We start from the raw sequence: 25,733 nt of genomic DNA on the forward strand, positions 1-25,733 counted from the left end.
GACATCGGACAATTTGACGCTAACTGGGGCTGGACCAGACTGACGCAGGTACGAGACGGGGCTGTCGGCCATCTTTAGCGGCCGGAGGCACCCCCCCTTTCCCAGCTGCGACTCACCCCCGGAGCGATCCCGCACTCCACACATTCCCGTCAAGGCGGGAGGCCCGATGGGGCTTTTGCAGCCTTGCCACCACGACATCCCCACGCATCCAAGGCGAGCGGCACGCCGCCGGGGTCGGAGGCGGCTGGCCCCTCCCCCACGGCTAATGAGGCTCATTTGCCGCATCCCGCTCCGGCAGGTCAGCGAGCGTGTCAGATTCAGTGTTCTGATTAGGCCGCAGAACATCGATTCAGAGGAAGAGGCGGAACCGGGAGGGGTGGAATTGGGAGGCAGAACCGTACCGCGCTCCCACGCGGGTGTTTACGGGGAGAAACTTTATGTCGCTCTCACCCGCAGCAGCGTCTGCCTCTCCTGCGCGAGAAGGCCGCGAGGCTGGGCAGAAACGCACCTTTTCCAAGTCTCGACACGCCCGATTGGAATCAACGGCTTCAATGGCGCCGATCATTTGAATCGGGCGCGTTGCAACATGCAAGACGGCGGCCCCCAAGGACCCGAGTTTGACACCCTGGCATTCGTGGCACGCGTGCCATGATGATATTGGCGCTATTGATGACGCACCCACCGTTAAATCAGGCAATATGGCACTATTGATTTGCCCACCGCTTCGTGTCTGCGTGGAAAATTTCTTGTCGCCACACGTTAGCTTGGAGAACTCATTGACTTTTTTTGTGGCAGAAAGAAAAAAAGCCCCCCCCCCCCAAAAAAAAAAAAAAAAAAAACATCCCCCCCACCGTCTTTGTTGCATCATCAATAGTTTGTCAGCCACATTTTTGCAATCCGTGATGAGAGGCAAGCAGAGCTGCAGTTTCTTTGTTTTCTTTCAGCACGGCTTGCTGGGCGTCGGCCATCTTGGCCGCGCTACAAAGGGGAAAAAAAGCGGCTTATCTGCGGGTTTCATCACGTTGACACCTGCCCCCTCGGCGTTTCGGGGAAAGTCGCCATTTGATTTCATTTCATTTCAAAGCGCCTTTCAAAACTCTCAAGGTCACTTCACAGTCACAGGATCCGTTTTTCCGTGGGTGAGCAGCGGCATCCACACGCACTAGCGTTCACTCATGCCGGAAGTAACTCAAATAGATAGAAAAGCTAGCTACTTAGCTAGCCAATCGATGGCCAACAGATACCTCGCTAGATCACCAGCCAGCCAGATAGCTAATAGATAGCAAATGATGAGGAAAAAAAGTGGTGGGCAGGGTGCGGAGGGTCGAGTATGATTTTCTGCTGGAAACAGTGGTGGATAGGGTGCGGAGGGACCAGCAGGATTTTCTGCTGGAAAAGGTGGTGGCCAGGGTGCAGAGGGTCCGGTAGGATTTTCCGCGCCCTTGTTTGGATTCTTGCACTGTGTAAGTCCTCGAGAGTGGCGAGGGCGGTGCCAATGATTTTTTTTTCCCGCCGTCCTAAATGTCCGTTGACTTCTTGAAGAAGGAAGAAAAGAATCCTTCTGAGCAGCTGTCAGGTCATGTTTGTTTCCACTCGAAAAGCGGTCAATGTTTGGGCGAGGCAGCCGCCACCGTCGCCGCCGCAACCATCGCCGCGGTTAGCAGCATTATGGCTGGACCGCGGCTCAACAGATGAGCTCTCTTTCCTCGCTCGGCGGTTATTGATGACCTCATTGGAACGCAGCCCACGGCCCCCCTGCTGCCTTTTCAACAACTTTCTCCTACGCTGAATGGTGGCGGTTTGTCGGGGTGCCCTCATCCGGCCTGTGGACCGCTTCTCTAAACTCGGGCGAAGCTAGCAGGGAACCGGAGACCCCCCCTCCCCCATCGACTGATTCGGACAAGACAAAGTGAGGGCGGCGTGAAATGGTTCGGGTGAGTCACTCACTGAAGCGGGATGGAAAACGCCATCCTAAAAGCGCTTTGGACAAAAACGCCACGTCAGCTTTTTGGATTCTCGGACGCCCCGGAAAGTTGCGCCAAGAGGCTCCGCCACCAGCCAGGAAACGCATTTCGTTGGCGCACTTCCGATCGATTGGAAAAGACGGGCCGCCGCTCCTTCGACCGGAGCCAAATGGACCCGGGTCAACAGGAGGTTCCGCTCCAAGAGGTGAAAAGTCAGAAAACCGCCGGGGCTGCGGACCTTTGCACCGGAGGCCCAAGTCGGAAAACGGCGTGGGAACTGATTTCCCGGCGATGGCCAATGACGAGAAGCAGAAGGGGCCGCTCGCCCTTGCGTTCTAAAGTTTGGAACCAGCGGCGCTCCCGTGAGATGCGGATTTGGCTTCCTGGCATGCTTTCGAGTCAAGACGCCGGCGTGTCACGTCGCGCGCCGTGTTTGGAAAGGTCGAGCGTGCGCCGCGGTCGGATGGCGCGTACGTAAACATGAGCCGAGCACCAAAACACCAGGCGGCGTTCCCTTCGGAGGACGCGGCGGACGCCAGTTTACATCACACAAAGATGCTTTGTTGCAAAGCGGCTCACCCATGCGCTGCTTCAGGGTTGTTGTTTTTTTTTGGGGGGGGGAGGGTATTTTTGTAATTAAATAATAATTAAAACGTAATTTGACCTAGTTTCTCATCAATTGTGTTCTGTTTAGCTGGGCAGATAGCTTTTAGGTTTTTTATGGTCAGAACTGGCTGCCATGACGAATGTCACTATGAATCCCTGTACGACACACTCTCTCTCTGTCGTCTGCCTTTTTATTTGCAGCTCTGTGTTTCTGTAACCCACATCCGCCTCACTGCTGCGTTCTTAACCAATCACGTGCGGCTTTAACCGAAGGCTGGGGGCGGGGAATAGAGGACAAAAAAAGTCGGCTGCTATTTCCTTGTTAGGAGAACGGGCTCGTTCGCAAACAACACATTGTGGCGCTCCGTGTGTATCTCGAAAAATGGTTCGTATGCCAAGATTAAATTCTCGTGAATTTAACATTCGTGAGCCAAAAAGTTCGTTAGCCAAGGCGTTCGTAAGCTGAGGTATCACTGTATTTGCAAAGCCCCTTCAAAGTGCCAAAAGAATCGCACCAACAAAGCAGAAGAAAAGAATCCAGTGCTAACAACAGCATCCAGTCAGCCGGGAAGATTCCGATTCTTCTTTTTAATGTCAAAGTTGGAGTAACAACCAAGTGTACAATTGGATCATTCACAGTGTGTTGAAAAGAAAAGACTTCACTCGCTTCTTGATTTGGACGCCATGTCCGTGTTTTGGGTTAGGGTTTAGGGCTAGGGTTGGATGTTAGGGTTTAGCCGTTAGGTTTACGGTGAGGGTTGGGATAAGTTTTAGAGTTATGGTTAGGGTTAGGGCGTGAGGGTGTGAGGTGGTTAGGGGGTTAGGGTTTGGTTTAGGCTTAGGGGTTTGGGTTATGGTTGGGCTTAAGGTTTAGGTCTGGGGTTAGGGTTAAGTTTACGGTTAGGGTTGGGAGAAATATTCAAGTTCGGGTTCGGGTTAATTTAGGAGAGGTTGAGGATTAGGTTAGAGTTAGGGCCAGGGTGAGGGGTTAGGGTTAGGGGTTAGTGTTGGGGTTAGGTTTGGGGTTATGGTTAAGGTTGGGGTTTTGGTTAGGGTTAGGGTTGGGGTTGGTTTGCTTCTTCTAAACACTCTTTCAAACATGAACTAGTAAATCCCTTAGTGTTCATCATTTTTATTGGTACAAAACCTTACAAAAAGTAGATTTAGAGCAATTTCACAAAGACAAACCCTGCTTGGCACCAAAACCTTTTTTTCTTCTTTTGGTTCTGACGACTGTGAGACGCATCACGACTCAAAGATGACCCAAAATAAAGCAGACATTGCGACAAAAAACTCCTACCACCCGACCAACCCCAATGGAAGTCCGCCCAACGCTCGAATGGCCTCCACCAAGGAACAGATGCCAACCAAACGTTCCTTGGTGGACGTCAACCCTGGAAAGTATCTGGTCTCGTCGGAGGCGATGGGCTCCACCTTCACAGGGAAATGCAGTCGTGAAGGATCCCCTGCGACGATGGTGACCGATCGACGGGTCGGCCCGTGGAGCCCATCTTCGCTCTTTGAAATCCGGCCGAAGATGGCGATGTTTCCACCCCACCATAAAAATAAAAAAAAACGCTCGATCTTTGCCCACTTCGCTCGTCACAAATATTCAACGACAAGGGTTTGTACAAGAGTTCAATGTAAGCATGAATGGAGCGTCAAATCACGATTCAACATTTTTGGGACACTCATTTGGACGGTGAGCGGGAATGCCATCTGCCAAAAATCCCAAGCGGCCTGTGCCTAAAAAACCAAAAATGCCCATGGTTGTACCCAGTGTCTGAAAGTCATGAGAAAAAGTTAGCGGAGACCAGAGCAGACAACTCTGAAGTTTCCTTCCCGGCCATAAAGTTGCCTGCCCCATTTTACACAATTGAAACACAATAAAAACCCATTTTTGCAAAGTATTAAGGATTTTTTTATTAAGGATGTACCTAGCACAAATGCTCCCTTACTTAATTTATCGTAAATATCCCTCGCCGATGATCGTTTGTCTATACATTGTTCGGCATGTTGCACAATGCAATGTTTGCGTTGCGTCGTCTGCTACAAGCCACGTGAACTCTTCTTTCCACGATGCTTTTAATAATAATAATGATACATTAATTTCTAAGCGCCTTTCAAAACTCTCAAGGACACTTTTCAGTCACAGGATAATGTACATTTACGTTTTGTAGCGTCATAAATTTTGTTAGCTTCTTTGGAATCTTTCTTCTGGGGCTGATGTTCTGTGCATCTACTTTGGAAAACTGCACGACCCTATAACGCTCGGGAAAGCCCGGAAGCAGGAAGCAGGCTTCTGATTGGCTGCCGTGCCGAGTATGCAAATTGACAAACGAACTGAAATTCTGAAATTTTCAAACCAAATGAAGATTTCGTAATAGGAATAATTTCTTCAGATTCAAAATCTTCATTCAAACGTTTGAATAAAGCAAAGATTTGATTTGAAAAAAGTTGTCAGCCACCCAGGCGGAGACGTTTTGTAAGTTGTACGCACGACGTAAAAGTTGCACGCCCCGGGCATCCGGGCAGACGTCATTTCAGACACTGGTTGTACCTCGCAAGAAGCCGAGTGAGTCGAATCCTTTTTCTTTTCACTCCTACATCCGAAACTGGGTTTGAAGTGCGAAATAAATACGGTGGCATGGACGGACGGCACTGTCTTGATCACGATACCGGTGAGTGGCAAAATACGCTAGTCCTCCTGCTGGACGTATCTACACGGGCTCTACTTTGCAGGAGGACTTGGACAAACCATGAGACGAGGATTCTCTAACTCTACCACCCACCGCTAAGCTTATACACACATTGTGAAGATAAATTTGCTCTCTAAGGTCGACGTGGAACCTCACGGAGGTTCGCTGGCGTTCACGGGCCCAACCACCAGTCTATTGGTCCATTCGGACCCACCAAGTCCTGATCCGCCTTGACTGCTGTCCACGGCCAATCGTGCGAGTTCGCCGAACTGACAATCGTAGCTGCCAGACGGGTGTGTGGTCGTGATGCTCTGCTGTTTGATCAATGAGACCCTAGTCTGAGTTGGTTCTGGACTTGGCCTCTGTGTCACCGCTGAAAAATCAAATCAGAAACTGGATTGACACCACACCGGTCCAGTGACGCCATTTTTCCTCCTTGCCGGTCGGTGAACCTCCATGATATGGAAACTAGAATCTGACCTGTACCGCAGATGACGCAAAATTGTCCGGGGGTGCTTGGTCAGTCTCGGTAACCAGTCGAGACCACCGTCGTGACAAAAAGCGCATCGATGGAAACTAAGAAGTCATCAGGGCACCAAATTGAAATTGGTCACTTGGACCTGCAACCTAAATCCAAGCGTTTAAGGCGGCGGCGCAGTTTGCTCTGTTCTCGTCATGAGCTGCAGATGCAGAATCGTTTGGCACAGAGCCCAAGATTTTGCGCCGGTCGTCCGTTGATAGGTCATATCTTTGGCAAGAAATGCTTGTTTTGTTGTTTTGGACAGATAAACAGTCCAAAGTCGTCCTCGCGTGAGGCCCAGAACACGGACGGAAGTCCCGTTGATTTCGTCGCATGGAATGTGGTCCGGTGATGAAAAGCCGCGGGTTGGCAACTGCGGGCGTCCCCACCGGAGTCTGTCCAAGGTCACCTTACAACAAGCGTAGGTGATCCTACGTCTGGTATTATTGCCTTGGTTATCTGTCAGTCCAGCCTTTGGGCTGATTTGCCACCGGCGACCTTTCCAGGAAGCGAAATTAAAAGACGATTTCTTGGGCATGGCGTCTGTTGTGTTCAATTTTGTGGGCGCCGTCATACCTGCGTGGCCGACGCCGGTATTTTGAGGGCTCCGTGTTTGGTCAGCGTCCCCGTGTCGGCGTGGTTCAAGGCGTAACGCAAGATCCCGTCGACGCCGTCGTCTGCGTTCTCCGCGTCGCTCGGGAGGGTCTCGCCCCGCGTGGGACGGAGGCTCAGGGGAAAACGGGGCTGGTCCCAGCGCCGCGGCTCGGGTTGTCCTTTCCGGGGAGACGGCGGTCGTTGTAGGAGCGCACGTTGGTCGCCGCCTCTGTCTTGGCCGGGGGCTGCGCCTGGTGTTTGGCCCGCCTCTCGCAGGTGAATGACAGTCTGATCTCGTCCGCCACGGCGCCGCACAACGACCTCTGGGCAAAAAGGGAGGAGGAGCGCGAGGGGGGGGGGAGGGACAGGGGGCGGGACGAGCGGGTAAAGGCCTTAGCTTGAATTTGTTCCGACGCCGTCCGCGAAATGCATTCAAACGTCACGTTGGCAATTTGTGCGGCGCCAGCTGGCCTGGGTGAGCCATCTTGCCCGTGCGTGCCCCCCAGCGTCCCCAATGACCGCCACAGAAAACGCGATGGCCAATGGACGTGCCCAAAATTGGCGAGAAGCCACGCCTGGGACGACTCGAGAAATGCGTGAAAAAGGGGTCATCCAGTCATCACTTGATCTCTTTGCTCCAATTTGCATCTGGGCCAAGTATAGACGATGGCAGAGGACGAATCAGATCAGCCGCGGGCACGCCGATACGTTTTTAGCGATTGCCGTGATGAGCACTCGGCCGCCGCCGCCTCCTTTTTGCAGAGGAGGCGGCGGTGGACAACGGTGGTCGGTGGTGGATGACGGTGGATGGCGGTAGTCAGCGGTGGCCGGCGGTGGAAGCATACCTGCTGGCGTTGCGCCGTCTTCCTCAGTTTGTAGACAAACTCGGCGACAGCCACCGTGACGGACAGCACCAGGCCGCACGCCAGCACGATGAATATGCCGCCCAGCTTCTGAATTCCCATGGGGCCCGTCTCGCCGCGCTCGTCTTGCGAGCAGCTGTCGCCCCTCCACCACTTTTCCTTCAGCATGTGGAGGCGACCGTCCTCCACGATGTTGAGGATGGCCACCGAGATCTTGTCCCTGTACGGCGAGCCTGCAAGCACCAAACACCATTTTCCAATGAAAAGTCTTCAGAGAGACTTTCCGACAACTGGCCACGCTTTTTTTTTTCTGGTCTGAGTGACTCCAGACTCCAAGTCCTTGGCATTTGACTCTGGCCCGTTCCGGACTCCTCTGTTGAACTGGTTACATGAGTTTATGCCGAGTCCAAGTCCTCGTTTTTACTCCTGCAAAGGGGCATCCTCCTTTCAAAGAAAGGACGGTAGACCAGACAGCGACGGAAGGCGCAATGGCAAAGCCCGCCCACCGCAGCGAAGCGTCAATGTTCATTCGTTAGCTTAGAGATCCGCGCAGTTTTGCGGTCTGCCGCTAATATCGCAACACGGTTTTGGGTCGTTATCGGCAGACCCGGTTCGTCGACCTCGGGTTATCGAAGAGGAGTGTTAAGCATTGACAAATTTCCCTCGTAATTGCCCTGAAAACCGTATTTTTCTTCAGGTTTACTCTTGATCTCATCTGGACTCGGATCTTTGTGACTCGGACGTGACTTGGACTCCAGCTACGTGGACTGGACTCCGGGCAAATTTACGGGTAAGCCGTTATTAAAAAGGCCAAACTGCCACGGCCACATTGCAGTCATCTCAACTCCCTCACGGCCCTGCCCTCCTGCCCCTTCCCGCTGCCACACTCACCGAACTCTGGGTACACGCTACACGCCGTACTATCATCCTGAACTCTTCCGGCGCTCATAACAAAGCGTTTGCAGAACAAAATGTTGAGGCATTTACCGGAGCGGGACAATTTCTTACCGAGGGGCGTGCCGATTCCGTAGCCTTTGCTGTCGATGAGGCCTCCCACTCGCGTCAGGTTGCAGTTGCGCCTGGTGACGTAGTCGATGGTGGTGGACTCCATAATGAGGGCGTAGTCGGACTTGAGTACCCGCTGGATGCCGTCCTCGATGGACTTGACCAGCGACGTGCTGGGCTTGCTGCTCATGAAGGCCCACATCTTCTCAAATGTGGAAACTTTGGACTTCTGGTGCGGTCAAGAAACAGTAAACGCTAGTACGGCGCTTCCAGACCTCGGCGAAGGCGTTTCTACCGTCTTCGCCTGCGCAACCGGGGATTCACTATCACTATCTCGGACGTGGTCAGAGCAAATGTTTTGTTTCCTGCTTTTTAAATCAATCTTGAACAACAAATGATTTTTTTCATGTGATAATGTAGCTTGTGTTTAACTTTTTTATGGTTTTAAATATTAAAAATAACGAATGGTGCAAAAGTAGCCGGACAGGGCTCAAAAAATAGCAGAAGATACCGGTCATAAAAATCAGTGTTCGACTTATTTTGGATGTTAAACGCTTGATTTGAATTCTTTCGTTGGACGATATTCTTGATTATTATTTTGCTCTATGCCGTTCAAGGAATATCGGCATTAACTGCACTACTGTCATCGTGTTTTCTCCCATTGTCTCACAGCTATCATTGTCGATTTTCGATACTTATTTGCCATCGCCCCGTTTATCGTAGTTGCTTGTTCTTGACTATATTAGCTTAGCATGGACTACCATAAACAATTTCCTTGTGTGTTTTACATACTTAGCCAAATAAGAATATTGCTAGCTATCTACTTAGCTATTTAGCTGGTTATCTAGCTTGCTATCTATTAGCTCTCGACTAGCTAGTTAGTTAGCTAGCTTTCTACCGACTTGAGTTACTTCAGGGTTAAGTGAACGCTAGCGCATGTGGCTGCCGCTGCTCACCCACAGAAAAACAGATCCTGCGACTGTAAAGTGACCTAGAGTTTTGAAAGGCGCTTTTGAAATCGGAATACATTATTCCGACTTCAAAATCTTTGTTCAAACGTTGGCTTTATTGAATAAAGCAAACTTTTGATTTGAAAAAAAAAAAGGTTCTTTTTTTTCTTGAAAAAGTTGTCGGCCACCCAGGCGGAGACATTTTTGTAAGTTGTACACCGGACGTAAAAGTTGCAGAGGTTATTTCGGACATTGCGCCTATTTTCAAGTGTTGGCCGAAGCCACCGCTGAACGCCATTCAGTTGGCTTTGTAAGAAGAAGAAGACCACAGCGCCGCGCTTTTCCCCGTGAGTGCGACTCCAGCTCGTATAAACGGCCTCTCCATTAGTCTCGGCCGGGCTGCCGTATTTCACGCCGTTTTGTAGCAGGGTCACGTTGGGGTCGTGTCCAATCCGGGATAATTGCCGCCTTAACGACTGAGAGCCGATTCAAATGGGGGAGAGATGGTGGTTAAAACCACACCTCCTGTTTGCCCAAGACCACAATGTGGATATTTGGGCGCAAGCGTGACCCTTTCATGATAACGAACGGCGAGCCATGCCAAGCGGCAGCCGAAGCGCAAACTTTAATGACTTTTTAATAATAATACATTTCATTTTAAAGCGCCTTTCAAAACTCTCGAGGTCACTTTGCAGTCACAGGATCAGTTCTTCTGTGGGTGAGCAGCGGCAGCCACATGCGCCAACGTTCACTCAATCTGGAATAACTCAAATAGATAGAAAGTTAGCTAGCTGGCTAATAGCCAGTTAGATAGATAATAGCTAATAGCTAGCTAGCTAATAACTAGCCAGCTATATAGCTAATAGATAGCTAGTTAGGTAGCCAGCTAGATGACTAATTAGCAAATAGATCATATCAAATAGATATGTAGCAAGGTAGCCAGCTAGATAGCTATCTAGATAGCCAGCTTGATAGCGAGAAAATCGATCACGTCGTACCTTGAAGAAAGTCATGGTGGCGCCGTCGCGGACCACGCCGTACTCGATTTTGGTCTGCTTGGCGATGTCGTCGGCCGAGTCCACCGGCGAGTCCATCCTCTCCACGGTGAGGATCGCCGCCAGGTTGGCCGTGTAGGACGATATGACGATGAGCGTGAAGAACCACCAGATACCACCGATGATCCTGGTCGACAGGGCCTTGGGCATCAGCTCGGAGCCTGCGCGCAAGCCAGATGCCCATCGAGCCTTTTCGTCTCCGAAAATCGCATTGCCCCTTAAAGGACAACCCACACCATTTTTGTCTTTCCTAACTGACATCAGAAAAACGTTTGATAGCATCTAAGACACCTAAAACACGCAGGCTGATATTTTGAGTCAAACCATTAAAAAGGACTTCAAGTGGCCCAAAACGGCCGCAAATGAGCTCACAACTGGAGAGATTGAGAAAGTCCCGCCCCCAGTTGGTGACGTCACTCCTTCACAAACTGCCTCGCTCCAGAATCAAAACAATGGCTTCAGATTGGGAGAAGATGCTTTCTTGTTACTCATCCACTTATGAATAGGATTCAAATAGTTGTGAAGAGGAAAGCATAAATGTTTGCCATCGATTAAAGAAGTCCTTCCGTATCAATTTGAGCCGTCTGCAAGCGGTGAAACCGGTGAAGATCTGGACTCCGATGTAGCGCCCAGAAAATGCACAAGAGGGCGCACAAGCTGCCTTTCGTCCAGTACATGAAATGGACTGATTTCTCCGCTGGGAATTTGTGTCAACTTACACCTTCTTTTTGCGTGTTAGCGCAATTGGCTGGGACACACAACGATTCCCCATGGCGTTATTGATCTTATTTTCCTTCTAATTTCGCCATCAATATGGTGTTTTCAGATGAAAAAAAAGTACCCAAAATGCATTATGTGTCGCTTTGTCGGTCAGGGGCGTTCCCTCCGTGACGTCACTTCCGGCATCGACGTCAACTCGAAAACAAGACTTCATGAATATTCAGCGCGAGTCTTAAAAGGTGAAAGGTAGCTGGATGGCTATGCGGTGGAATCTTTGTCAAATACGCTCAGTAGAAGTGACTTGACAATTTCTGGACGCAACTTGTCCGGAGGTGTCGCTTGTCCTTTCACTTTTAGCGTTGACTCCGGAGTCGCCACCCGCCTTTCTCATCCCGGCCGCCACTGACAGCGTCTTTTTACACCGTGGAGTTTAATCCGGCGCTTCTTGCGGTGCGCTAGCGCTCACCCCTCCCCGCGGTGACAGCCAATTAAGCGATGGCGCGGGCCTCCCTCGTTTGTAACCACGCGGAGGCTCCGTCAAGCCACGAAGGACGAATGCAATCACATTTGACGAAAGAGGTTAGCGAGCGCAGCGCCGGGCGCGGCGCCGGCCCACCCCCTTCACCCCATCCCTACCCCCCCCCCCCGCTTGCCTCCCACGCCGGCTTGTTACTTTTCAGAATTGCTGTCGTAAATCTTCTCGGGAAAGTAACACGATGCACAAGGGTATTTTAAAGGTTGTCAGAGATGCGATATCAAGTAACTGGAGCATCAGTCAGTGGGCCGCCGGTGAAGCCTGATGGCTCCGCGGGGGTCGCGCTGGGGTTTGCCGCCCATATGCACATTTATTGTACGTAAAAGAAGGGATATTTTGTGTAGTTTTAAGGTTTACTTAGTAGAAAATTATCTTTTACGGGGACTTGGGAACAGATTATTCTCATTTTAATGGTTTCCGATGGGAAATGAATGCTTGGAATACACACTATTTGCCTCACACACACTTTCTGGGAACCAATTAAGTTTGTAAGCCACTGTACAGGTCTCACTGTATCTTTCAGCCTCTGGCCGAGAAGTCAATCGCAGGGTTCACATATTTAAGACATATTTGCGAATGAGACACACAAAAAAAAAAAAAAAACGGTTAGCGGGCTACAAAACCTATTCGCTAGCTATTAGCTATCTATTAGAGTTACTTCCGCGTGTGTCTGCCGCTGCTCAACCTGGCTATCTGGCTATCTAGCTACCTAGCTATCTATTTGCTATTATTATTATCTAATAGATAGCTATTAGCTAGCTAGCTATTAGCTATGTATCTGGCTAGCGATGTAGCAGGCTAGATATTAGCTAATATATTAGTTAGCTTTCTATGTATTTGAGTTACTTCCGGGTTGAGTGAACGCTGGCGCATGTGGCCGCCGCTGCTCACACACAGTAAAACTCATCCATTTTATCTATCTATCTATCCTCTTCCCCCGCCTTCTTTTTTCAGACAGTTTTTTCTCATTTGTCCTCCCTGACGGAAAAGGGAAAGGCTGCAAATCTCAGCAAGCAGTCTGACAAGGTGTTCCTCGCTGAGCAAGTCCACATTGAAGTTTGGCAATTTGCTCCCCAAAAATTGCGAGGCGCCATGACAACGGAAGCCTCGACGTGTCGGCTCTGCAATGAATGACTGCTCGCTTTTGGAAAGGTCGAAGCTAACAAACACATTTACACTGATACCTTGTCTTACCATATTAATCGGTTCCCAGAAAGAGTGTGTAAGGCGAAAAGTGTGTATTCTAAACATTAATTCCCCATAGGAAACCATTAAAATGAGAGTAATCTGCTCCCAGGTCCCCATAAAACATGATGGAATGGATAGCTTTTTGCATCAAGGAATTCTGGGTTGTCCATCTTGGAAGTGGTGATACAGGCAGACACATGAGAAACTTCATTCATAGCTGCTTCCCTTGCTTGTACGTTCTTTAAATTGGACAGATGGCTCGAGCGGGTTATTTTTGGAGCCTGATTGATGGGATATTTTAACCTTGCAGTCTACACTCTGCCTTTGAACTATCAATAAAGTTGAAAGGAGTCCAAATTTCACTGCGTTTTCTATCCATTTTCTCACCATTTCTCTTTTTTGTTTGTTTTTATTCACTTTAGTTTTTTGTTTCAAGCTCTGTCGTCTCCCTTTTGTGTGTGTTTCTGTTTCTGTAACTCCTCCCCTCTCACTGCTCCGTGTGTCCCCCCCTGCCTCTTGTGGAAAGACTGGGGGTCTTCGGTTAAAGCCGCAAATGATTGGTCAAGATCCGTGGTAGAGGAGGGAGGGGCACAACCAGCAGTGAGCGGGGGGAGGGGTTACAGAAACAAACACGCACACACGAAAGGGAGACGACAGAGCTTGAAACAAAAAAGGCAAAAGTCTCTCTCGTTTACAACTGAGAACGGGGCCATTTTTCCGCGGCTACACGGTGGTAAGCGGCCTTTTTGCCGCCGTCGTCAGCTCATTTTCTCCGAAGGCCGTAAATCGACATTCCTCACGTTTGCGGCATTGAGCTCAAGGAGGGGGCGGAATAAGCATTTCCGACGCGCAGTCAAGGTAGCGGGAAATGATCACACATATGTTTATTGCGGAGCGTCGGCCCCATTTGGAGCGCTTTGTTGCTTTTGCGCCTCGTCGTCCGGTGTCGTCTTTGTGCCGCCTGCGGCGCGTCACTCCCACGGACAAGCTGCTCATTTTCTCCCTCCACTTAAACACTGTCATTAGCATTTTAAAGGCGTCCAAGAAATGGCTGCCTTCCGTCTCCGCCGCTGTCACTGGGCTGATTATGGCGCTACTTTCTCATCAGAGTAGAAGCTCGTATTGAAGACCTTAACCGAGCGCACCTTGCGGCCAATTGCGACGCTATTTGGTGCGCTTGGTTAAGGTGCGATTGCAGACTTTAACCAAGCGTAACTCGCAGTGAATCGAGGTGGTACTTTGTTGCCGGAGAAGAAGATCGTGTTGCAGACTTTAACCAAGCGCACCTCCATCCAGGTTCACCGCAACAGTCGGACATTTTAGCATAAGTTAGCGAGCGTGCGGCTATTCCCAAAGACGGCGCGACGTCGCCAAACGAACGAAGCCTCTGCGACTCATCACAGCGGCAGGCGGCGGCGCGCCTGACAGCAACCGCTCGGAAGACGCTTTCTCAGGGTCGGCGGCGGCTTTGACGGCGCCAAACAAACGCCGACAACGCCTGACAAGGTGCCCCCTGCCGTCTGTTTTTCTCTTTTACGAGGGGGGGGGGGGAACCAGCAGGTGGGTGACGAGCAAGCCGCTCTGTCGTCTAAGACTTCGCGGCGCACCGCTCGTTCCTGACGGGTGAACATCTCACAGAAAAATCCACGGCGGGAAGAAAGGGAAAAACAAAATCCCCCGACATGTCACGTAAAGAAGAGGCGGCATGCGGAAGAGAAAGCGAAGAGAGGGCGAAGGCGAAGGCGTGCGAGATGCGGTACCTTGTTGCATCAATGAGCCCACTCCGAACCAGAAGCTGTTGAGCAAGGTGAAGTTGTTCTCCACCACGTCGGATCCCGGGTTGCAGGGGTGGGCGTCGTACCATTCGTAGGGGCTGAACCTGAAGTCGGGAAAGCGGCAGGGTGGGTTTGTTTTCGTTCTTCACAGACACTCGCGGCCGATTTGTACTCGTGCACACGCGCCGCCAAATAGTTGCGCCGGGAAGTCTGAGCGGGAAGACCTCTGGAGCGGCTGCGTTCAACATTTCCCCCGTTGGACGCCGTTTGACGCCAACAGCCAGCTAACCAGCCAACAGATAGCTAATAGATAGCCAGCTAACTAGCCACCTAGCCAATAGATAGCCAACAGATAACCATCTAACTAGATAGCCAGCTCGCTATTTGATAGCTAATATACAGCCAGATAGCTAGCCAGTAGATAGCTAATAGATAGACAGCTAACTAGCTAGCTAGCTATTAGATAGCTAATAGACAGCCAGATAGCTTGCTGGATAGATAGCTAACAGATAGCCAGCCAGCCAGATAGCTTGCTGGATAGATAGCTAACAGATAGCCAGCCAGCCAGATAGCTAATACATAGCTAATAGATATCCAGCCAACTGGCCAGCTAATAGATAGCAAACAGCTAGCCAGCTAGCCGGACAGATAGCCAAAAGGACGGACGGAGGAGGGGGATTCTGTACTTGCCTGGCAATGACAAAGAGGACGCAGCTGACGGCCAAGTAGGCCAGCAGGATGTAGATCCAAATGTCGGGCGTCATGGGGCTCAGGAAGGAGAAGAAGCCGTTGTTGGTGACGTTGGGCTTGCGGTAGAGGATGCTGATGCCCACGCTCAGGAAGGGCTTGCTGAAGTCCACCGCCTTCTCCCGCATGTACGTGATGGTCAGCGGGGCCACCGCCAGGTCGGCCCTCTGCAAAAAACGCACACTCGCCGCATTAGCCAGTCAAATATGGACAGTGATACCTCGGCTTACAAACTTCATCGCTTCCCAGACTGTTTGTGTGCGTGTGTGTAAGGCCAAAAGTGTGTCTTCCAAACATTCACTTCCACACATTCATTTCCAAGAGACGAAGCCTCTTGGATAGGAGGCGAAACGTCCGAAACCTTCACTTTTGTACAGATGACGGCTGAAGAAACCTTCTCATCGATGGATGGACCACTCCTGTACGACTGAGATCTTACACAGACGTATTATTATTATTATTATTTCATCTTGCAGCTAGCTGGCCAGATAGCTAGCCAGATCGCTAGCCAGATACCTAGATAGCTAGCCTGATAGCTGGCCAGATAGCTAGCTAGATAGCTACATAGCGAAATAGCTAGCCAGATCGCTAGCTAGATAACTAGATAGATAGATAGCGAGCTAAGTAGCCAGCTCATACATTTTAGTTTCAGAAAGCATAAATGGGGAGATTTTCGGATGAAGGTTGTTTTCATCCTTTCTCATTTCCCCCCTTGAAGTGTTAAGCCCCGCCCCTCAAAGTCAATCTGGGCCTCCAATTTGCTGTACCTCCAGGCCTTTTATGTGAATATGAAACAACTTGAAAAGCGGCTGACCTTAAAGGGTGTTTGTGTGTGTGTATGCGCGTTTGGATCCCGTTTGCGGGAATGGCCATCGTCATGGCGACACGCCGGCACCGGAGGAGCTTGAAAAGCGGCATTACGGCCCCGCTCAGCGTCGGCCATTCCCACTTTGGCTGGGGTCAAAATGACCTTTTGACCCCATCGCAGCGGCAACGGGGATGGGTAGCTCTTAGCCGCTAAGCCGCTCCAACACGCCGCCGCCCCCGATGAGGATCAAAAGGGCGGCGCGCGGGGTGCCGGCGGCAACGGCGTGACCTTCTGAGTCAAACGTGAACAAAGCTCCCCGCCGTTTGCTTTTCAGACACTTTTTCCACCTCCAAAGTCAAACGGTTGAACATTTGGAAGCAGCGGCTAGCTAAACACGCTTTATGCCTCTTTTCTTTCGGGCTTTGCTTCAATTCATCACCGCAGCGACCACAATTTGCATTTGGACGTCCACGTCGGATGATCCTCCTTCGAGCATCATGTGTACGGACATTTTTATGAAAAAAATATCAGAATCAGAATCAATATTTATTTAATTGGGAAGTTAGCTATCTATTGGCTCTCTATGAGCTAGCTAGCGATCTTCCTATCTATTTGAGTGACTTCTGGAGTGGAGCCATTCTTGCACGTGGTCCGCCAGTTAAAAAAAAGTGCAAATGATGAGGTTGTGCGGCTCGATTCCCTGGCAATCTTGTGTTTGTGTTTGTGTGTCCTCTTCGATCCTGCGTTTGCTCCCCTTCAAGGCGATTGTTCTCCGCATGGCCCCGCGAGACGGCGCCAAATACAAACCAAAGAGCCCAAATGGAGAAAAAGTGCCGCGGCGCTTGCCCACCTTTGGTTCCAACCTTTGGGGCCATTGACTCCGCTCCACTCCACTCCACTCCCCCCCGTCCCCCATCCAACTCCCCCCCCACTCCCCCTCATACCTTGCGCCGCTCAAAATGCCATTGAAGCGATGAGCACTTTTCGGTCGTGATGGCAATTGCGACTCTTTTCAGAGAGCCGCTTCTTTTGGCTCGGCTCGCGAAAAAGATTTGGCTCTTATGGCTCCCAAATGGCTCCTCAGTTTGCTTGTTTTTTTTTGTTGCTTAAATGAATTAACTACCAAAAAATCATGTAAACTTATGTGAAAAATGAATTACTCGTGTAAAAAATACACTATATCCAATATTTGTCTTGATATGGCTTGATTTCTATGTGCACAGAGCTAGCGGATGCTAACTTTGACTTTCCCTGTGGTGACTCTGGTCTGATGATCAGCTGTCACTCATTTGCTTTTCATATTCATAATGCTTTCATAACAACTAGTAAAAATATCATCATTGAATAATCATAACAGCATAATGTGACAACATTTGTCCATCTGTCTACCCTTCCCTCCCCCTTCTCCTCACTGCTGCGTGTGTCTGTAATTCTCCCCACCCTCCTCTATCGCGGATATCGACCAATCACGTGTGGCTTTAGCCGAAGACTGGGGACGGGGAATAGAGGACAAAAAAGGTTGACACACTCGAAACGTCATGAATAGCCGGTTTCCTTGCTTGTCTTTTCTCTTCAAATTGTACAGATGGCTTGTGCGGGTTATTTGTGGAGCCTGATTGATGGGATATTTTAACCTTGCAGTCTACACTCTGGCCTTTGAACTATGAATAAAGTTGAAACGGGTCCAAATTTCACTGTGTTTTCTATCCATTTTCTCACCATTTCACGTTTGTTTTTGTTTTTGTTTCAAGCTCTGTCATCTGCCTTTCCCGTGTTGTGTGCTCACCTTAACCCCTCCCCCCGCTCACTACTGCGGGTGTCCCCTCCCTCCTCTACCACGGATATCGACCAATCACGTGCTGCTTTAACGGAAGACCGGGGGCGGGCAATAGAGGAGAAAAAAAGTGGGCTCCCAATTCCGGCTCCTTGTTAGGGAGCGGCTCTTTCGCAAACAACACATCGCTAGTTGTCAGCAATACCGGCGTCTTTGGAATATGAAAGTTGAGCGGCGTGCGGCGGCGTGCGGCGGCGAGCGGCGGCGCTCACGTGCTCGACGAGCTCCCGGATCATCCCGTTCCACTGGCCCTTGTCGTCCTGGGAGCCGTACTTGCCGTCGGCCACCGGGCGGATCTCGTAGGCGAAGCCCAGCACGGCCGCCAGCTCCTTCAGCAAGTCCACGCAGAAGCCTTCGAAGCGCTCGTTGCCCGCTAGAGCCTTGTCCGACTTTTTCAGCATCACGTACGGCTCCTCCTGCGGCGAGGGGGGGGGGGGCAAATGACACAGAAAAAACGACCACGACAACGGGTTCCGTTCCAACCAAACGGTCGGAAGTCGAAATCAATTGAGAATGTTGAATAGAGACTCGGTGCTAAATGATTTGCAAGCGATCTGATTCGGACGCCACGGGGGGCGGGAGGGCGTTGGTCCATAAAAAACAACCACGACAGCCAACCTCCAACTTACAACCGGGTTCCGTTCCAACCCAACGGTCGTAAGTCAAAATGGTTGCAAGTCGAAATCAATTTAAAATGTTGAATAGAGACAATTCGCCGTCAACTTGCTAACCGAGCGGACGCTAGCAAGTTTGCGCGTGGTGAGGGAAGCCGTCGAAGCGCTGGTGGCGGTAGCGGCGAGAAGGGGTGGGCTGGAGGACCCTGCGGAGGCATTACGGCCAATGGCCTGCAAACAACTACTGGCAGAGGGGGAGAAAAGGCAACGGCGGCTGCGTCTCGTGGTGCACATTATGGCTAGCAAGCCGTCGTTCGCGCATCAGCGTCGCCGCTCGACGGCCATGTTATGATGCCAAGATGAGGACATTGATATTAAAGTTGAACATTTGCCTTCCCAAATTGAAAATGGATTGTTTTATCACCTTGAACTAATGACGACTTGGAATTGCACATTTGGGGAAGGTGGGCGCGCTAAACGGGGTTCGGAGGGGGTTAATGGGGGGCGGGGGGCGCATCATCTTCCTCCACAACCAACTGTGACATGTTCCGATTTGATGTACTTTGGATAATTTGCCACTTTTTTCATTCAAGTGCTGCTTATTGTTGTTGTTCCTCATGTTCGTTGAAATGCGTACAGTCACACGATCAGTTTTTCTGTGGGTGAGCAGCGACAGCCACACGCGCCAGCGTTCACTCAAGCTGGAAGTAACTCAAATAGATAGGAAGCTAGCTAGCTAGCAAATCAATGGCAAACAGATAGCTAGCTAGATCGCCAGCCAGCTAGATAGTGAATAGATAGCAAACAGCTAGCAAATGATGATAATAATAATAATACATTTCATTTCTAAGCGCCTTTCAAAACTCTCAAGGTCACTTTACAGTCACAGGATCAGTTTCTCTGTGGGTGAGCAGCGGCAGCCACACGTGCCAGCGTTCACTCAAGCCAGAAGCAACTCAAATAGATAGATAGCGAGCTAATAGATAACTAATAGCTAGCTAGCTTGATAGCTAACAGATAGCAACATGTGCCAGCCTTCACTCAACGCAGAAGTAACTCAAATAGATAGAAATAGATGGTGACTGAATTCAGAAGAGTTGAATGAATCTAATTGTTGTTGTTATTATGCAGTGAGAAAGATTCACCGATGATGGCGGCTAGCGAAGCTAACCGAGCTAGCCGTGGCTTTACTCATGTTTCTACCTGGGCTGCCGTTCACTTGATCTCGGTTCGTCTTGACGACTCATCGGCTTGAAAAAGGCAAGAGGTCAACGGGGTCAAGGGGAAATCGGACACGCGCATGCTTTGGACGCGTAAATGCTAAGCTATCCGGCGCGATGCGAGCTTGAAAAAGGCTTTGTCGGCCGATGAAGAAGAGCACATTTTTGCCCCAAGTGCGACTTACCAAGATGGTGGTGATGAGAAGCGAGCGGTTGGCCAGCGAATCGGTGACGTTGAGCCCTTTTCGCTTGGGCACTTCTGAGATGTTGAGACCTTCGGACGCACTCCACTTGCCGACCTGCCAGAGATGAAATCCAGCGATACCTCGCTTTACCAACCACTTGGCTTACAAAATTTTTGCTTTACAAACGCTAAATTTATGAAAATTCAACCTTGGCATACGAAATTTTTGGTTTACCAGGGATGCGTTTGTGTGACTTAGCGGCCCAGTGCCAGTATGCTAAGTCCGCCATTGCTGCTGGATGGTTCGACAACTTTAAGCGTCGTACAGGGATTCATAGTGTCATTCGTCATGGTGAGACAGCCAGTTGTGACCATAAAGCTGCCGAAGGCTACAAGGGATCATTGCTCAAGATGGTGAAAGAAGAAGGCTAAGTTCCTCATCAAGTGTTTCATGCTGATGAAACCGCTCACACCATTCCATCAAGCCATCAACGACCATCACAAAGGTCAATAATATGACTTTATTACACAGTACAGTGTATTTCTTTCATTACAATACAATAGCACATTTATTATGCATAAACATAAGGTCCATTTTGTGTAGTTTTAAGGCTCGTTTAGTAGAAAATGATGTTTTATGGGGACTTGGGAACAGATTATTCTCATTTTAATGGTTTCCTATGGTAAATTAATGTTTGGAAGGCACACCTTTTGCTTTACACCCCCTTTCTGGTAAGCCAAGGTATCACTGTACATTGAACCCACGCATGCACACAAATGCATCAAGTGCATAAATAATGCACGCTAGTGCGTGTTAGTGTAAAAGGTTGCTAATCCAGTGGAGGTCTTCCAAGGACCCTCTGGACTCTAACAGCCTCTCAGTCCTCGATGGGCTTTTTACGCATTCTGAATCTATCAAATGGGCATAAGTCCCATTATGACTTGCTCAAGGAGTCCCGAAAGGCTCCAGATGATATAATAGCTGCAGCTTTTCATCTCGTGTCGGAGGACGGCGGCAGGGGAGGCGGAAAAAAAAAATGGCGTCATCGCAATTTGACGGCGCATTAGCATCTCCGAGGGCGCGTTTTCAGATTCCCCTTCCATCTTGGGCGTGCGCCGGAATCAACGCTAGCCTGTTAGGCTGTGGACTTTTCGCTGCTAATCCCTTGTAATTGAATATTAGCCCCCGTTTGGAATGACGATCGGGTTCTTAGCGGCGCCGCCGCCTCGTCATTGTCATTCAGGAGCGGATTTTCGGCAAGGGAAGCTCGGGAACGCCGTCTAATCGGGGAAAATGACCACATTGGGTTTGGGCACAATTAGAAAGCATTTCCATTTCTCTGCCAGAGTCCCACGTCTTTGCTTTACAGCGTTTGTGAGCAATGGCCGCCACCGCAGCATCATTGCGGGTGGCGGCGGGTAAGGAAGGAAGGAAGCGCTCACTCCTGCTCACGTAATCCCCCAACCACCCGACGTCCAGTGATACCTTGGCTTACGAACTTAATTGGTTCCCAGACAGAGTTTGTAAAGCGAAAAATGTATTCCAAAAATTAATTTCCCATAGGAAACCATTAAAATGAGAATAATCTGTTACCAGGTCCCCATAAAACATCATTATCTACTAAATAAGCCTTAAAACTATATAAACTATATACCTTGTTTTATGTATAATCAATGTGCTATTGTATTGTAATGAAAGAAATACATGGTACTATATAATAAAGTCATTTTATTGACCTTTGTGATGGTCTTTGATGGCTTGATGGAATGGATAGCTTTTTACATAGAGTGTCTCAAGGAGTTCTGCGATATTGCAAGAGCAACAGACGCAGGTAGACACACTAGAAACTTCATGAATAGCTGGTTCTCTTCAAATTGTACAGATGGCTTGTGCGGGTTATTTGTGGAGCCTGATTGATGGGGTATTTTATCCTTGCAGTCTACACTCTGTGTTAAAGTCATTATGAATGAAGCAGGAATCAAAAGTAAAAACAAAAAGATTCTTTAATTTAGGGACGGTCCAAATTGTGCCTGGCCACCCCTCGGGGCGGCCAGGGGGAAAGAGTCAAGAGGAAAGAGAGAGATGGGGCTTGTTGGGAGAGCTTTTATAAAGACTGACAGGATGTGACGTCATGTCAAGGCGGGCAGACAGTGACATAACAGGAAGTGCAAGAAAACAAAACCATGCGAAAGGAAATAGAAAAGATATTTGAAATGTGTTCGTATTGCGAAATGCCTTGACACTCTGCCTTTGAACTCGCCTCAATAAAGTTGAAACGAGTCCAAATTTTACAGTTTTCTATCCGTTTTTTTTCACCATTTCACTTTTGCTTTCTGTTTTTTTTTTCACTTTTGTTTTTTGTTTCAAGCTCTGTCGTCTCCCTTTCGTGTGTGTGTTTCTGTTTCTGTAACCCCCCCCCCGCTCACTGCTGTGTGTGTCCCCTCCCTCCATTGACCAATCACGTGCGGCTTTAAGCGAAAACTCATTGTGGTGCGCCGTCTCTTTCCCGAAAAGTAGTTCGTCTGCCAAGATGATATTCTTGTGAATTTACCGTTCGTAAGGCGAAAAGTTGGTTAGCTAAAGCGGTCGTAAGCTGAGGTATCACTGTATTTCTTGCTTATTGAGCCCATTCGAAGCAAAGTGCCTTTTGGGTATCACCTGAAATCATCATTAGGAAAGACGCCAATTAAGGAGCAAACGTGTTCCGGGATCCAATTTGCTTTATGATCCATTCGCATTTCAAGGAATTGCCAATTTGCTTCCTTTTTAGGAAGCTGAATTACACTCGTCTGTTTGCTGTTATTTGTTGCGCACAGAGGAGGAAAATGGACTCCTGTGACATTTTCTGGGGGAAAAGCAAATGGTCTCTGACTGCGGAAGCCCCAGTTGAGGGCGCAGCATAAAGTTGGGGGAGAAAAGTGCCGCAGCCGATCTCCACCACGTGCAAACTCGTTATATCGATTTTTTCGGGAGTGGGAAAAAATATCGATATAACGGGACTATCGATATATCCGATCCTGCGGCATGGAAATTTTCTCCTTGCGTTCATAGAAATAGTATCGTAATAAGCAGTACTATCCATATAACAAAACTTTACTGTAATAATTATAATAAGAAAAACATGTCATTTCTAAGCGCCTTTCAAAGCTCTCAAGGTCACTCTACAGTCACAGGATCATTTTTTTTTATGGTAGGGAAAAACAAGCGACAGCAGAAAGATTTGAGTGTGGTGGCTCTGATTACCTTTTCTAGTCCCTCCTCCTTCAGGCTGATGATGTCCAGGTCAAAGTCTGTCCGCAATCCAGTTGTCTTGTTAAACGAGAGTCTCCCGGTCAGTCCGTCCCATTGGGACTGGAAGAAACAAAATCAATCAATCAATTACCAAACTACCCACCAGAATGTGCGTTCTCAGCGGGTGGCAGAGGACGGTCTTCCCTCCAGGCGGCACACACGCTGCCCATCATAATCAGCTTTGTATTGAAGAAAGAGCTTCCAAGATTCCATATATTCTTCCACGTTTTCGCCTTGCTTGCAATTTTGTGACTCAGTTTGAGTCTTGCAGATGTCAACTTGTGCTTTCGCGACATTTGCAAGTTTGAATCTAGCAAATTTGTGACTTTAAAACTCTCAAATTAATGACTTGAAATCTAGCAAATTTGTGACTTCATATCTAGCAAATTTGCAAGTTTGAATCGAGCAGATTTGTGACTTGAAATCTGGCAAATTTGCAAGTTTGAATCTATCAAATGTGTGACTTGAAATCTAGCAAATTTTCCAGTTTGAATGGAGCAAATTTGTGACTTTCTTTCTCACAATCATACCCCAATCTAAAAATGAAAACTATTTCAACGTGGCCCTAATGCCCTTCCGTAGATTGTTCAAGCTTGAATCCGAAGTGATTTCCTCCAAGCGTTGAAGGCCTCCCTCGGCCTCTTCGACCTTCAAGCCCCGTCTGCCGCTTTGTCTTCGGGCTGCGTGTAAATCAAACCGGCGTGGATGTTTTTACAAGCGAGCGGCGCCGTGTTGTCCTTAACCGGCATGAGGACAACAATGCAATAATATTTCATTGGCTTTGGTCTTGATCGTCACCGGAGACCCCGACGGCCGCTTCCCGATAGGAGACGGTAAAAAGACAATGCCGTCGGGTCCTCTGGAGGTGACGTTTGGCAGACCGAAGGACGTTTCAATCATTTGCCCGTGACGACACAAGTGCGCAGACCTCGGACGCGAGCACGAATATAAATAACGGCTGCTATTTGATCTGGAAGGGACGCCAAACCTTTGAGATGTCAACCGTTGCATTGACGTGGGGTATCGCACACACGGGAGAAAGGCCCCCATTCCAACAAGTGGAGCGGCCTCTGGTATACTCATTCCTGATCCTATCCAACCTGGTCACTCCTGGTCACTGATCTTATCCAACCTGGTCACTCCTGGTCACTGATCTTATCCAACCTGGTCACCTCAACATCTTCACCTGTGCCACCTCCAGCTCTGCTTGCTGTCTTTTCTTTTCTTCAGTGGCACTGTCTCCAGTCTAAACATCATGGCTGCTCCCACCGCAGTTTGACAGACCTTTCCTTTCATCCTAGCTGAAAGAAACCCTTCCGAATACATTTGCAAAGCTAAGCCCTTTTAGCGGTTGTCGGTATTAACAATGGTGATATTTTGGAAGGTAATAACACATCCCAGTGTATTTCCCAAGCCTGTGTGAGCGACTGGCAACGAGCGCCTCGCCCGCTGTGATAGTTGCAATGTGCGAGCTGTCTCGGCAGATTGATCAAGCGAAGGCGCTTCAGCGGATGGTGTGATGAGAAAAGACACAGAAAAATAAAAAAAACATGAGACTCCATCGCGCCTCGCCAGGCTGTCGATTCCTTGCTGGGTTTTGTGCAACACACTGGAAAGACAATCCTGTGGCTCCCAAACGCCTCCTGACAGGTTTTGAAAGTCCATCAAGTAAGACCGGCAGGCTTTCTGAGGACTTGCGAGAAACCTCAACAAAATAAGCCTGGCGGCCATTTTTACTTTCAGTCACTAGAGCTGTGGTTCTAAAACTTGTTGGAGGTGCCGAACCCCAGCAGTTTCATAGATGCATTGACCGAACCCCTCTTGATTGAAAAATAACAATTTTCAAATTGAAGACATAGAACCGTTTCTTACTGCTACACAAAATGAGCCAGCCGTGCGTGAACAAAGAACAATACCAACACAATGCATAAACTTTGCTAACAGGTCCAAATACAAGAGTAGGCCGAGTGGCCCTTTCATGGAATCCAGCTCTCTTCACCTTGAATTCAGCAAGTGTTGTGTTCCTGCATTCTCCGTCCGTCTTCATGCAGCTTGAAGACGTGTGTTCCTTTGGTTTTGCTGGTGCTAGACGGCACTTGCTCAACTTGGCCTTGCAAATCATGCCAATAGGACGCTCACTCTCATCACGTTTCGTGATACATGAAAATCCATCTTGTACATATTCATCCGACCACTTTCTTCTTTTGCCCGACATAATTAGTATGAGTATAGTATTAGTAATATAAAAACGACATACTACAACGACAGTCACGCGTTGATTACTGCTAGCTACTGGCTAGCCTCTTCATTGGTTGTGAATGGGAGAAGCAGCAGCAGTCTACCTGGCCTCTCTTCTTCTCTCTGGATTCATTTTTCCCGTTTGGTACGCTTCTTCTCTCTACTGCCCCCACGATTTCCTGTGGTATTTCTCCGATTCGTCCGGAGCTCTTCCGATTGCTAACAACGGATGAAACGACCTCTGGGGCCGGACGAAATGCTCCGTTTCTGTAATTAATTAATTAATTAATTAAGTGTGTCGGCGGAGGCTCTGCCAAACCCT

The 25,733-nt window shown here is 49.1% G+C and overlaps 1 protein-coding gene across 1 annotated transcript in view; it reads right to left on the bottom strand.

Moving 5' to 3' along the window:
* Positions 1-6,378: 6,378 nt before the first annotated feature.
* Positions 6,379-25,733, bottom strand: part of LOC148897286 (glutamate receptor ionotropic, kainate 3-like) — a 50,631-nt gene continuing 31,276 nt past the window's right edge. Inside the window, exons 8-16 of the mRNA XM_088999141.1 lie at positions 23,126-23,233; positions 19,883-19,996; positions 18,076-18,279; positions 15,165-15,388; positions 14,460-14,578; positions 10,200-10,417; positions 8,255-8,480; positions 7,229-7,479; positions 6,379-6,706 (exon numbers count right to left, since the gene is read on the bottom strand). Of these exons, the coding sequence (XP_088855267.1) occupies positions 6,518-6,706; positions 7,229-7,479; positions 8,255-8,480; positions 10,200-10,417; positions 14,460-14,578; positions 15,165-15,388; positions 18,076-18,279; positions 19,883-19,996; positions 23,126-23,233 (1,653 nt within the window). The 3' untranslated portion in view covers positions 6,379-6,517. The remainder of the gene's footprint in view (positions 6,707-7,228; positions 7,480-8,254; positions 8,481-10,199; positions 10,418-14,459; positions 14,579-15,164; positions 15,389-18,075; positions 18,280-19,882; positions 19,997-23,125; positions 23,234-25,733) is intronic.

This window comes from Hippocampus bargibanti, linkage group LG06, assembly GCF_051943395.1.
Source record: "Hippocampus bargibanti isolate YZ-2025 linkage group LG06, ASM5194339v1, whole genome shotgun sequence".
Taxonomy (NCBI): domain Eukaryota; kingdom Metazoa; phylum Chordata; class Actinopteri; order Syngnathiformes; family Syngnathidae; genus Hippocampus; species Hippocampus bargibanti.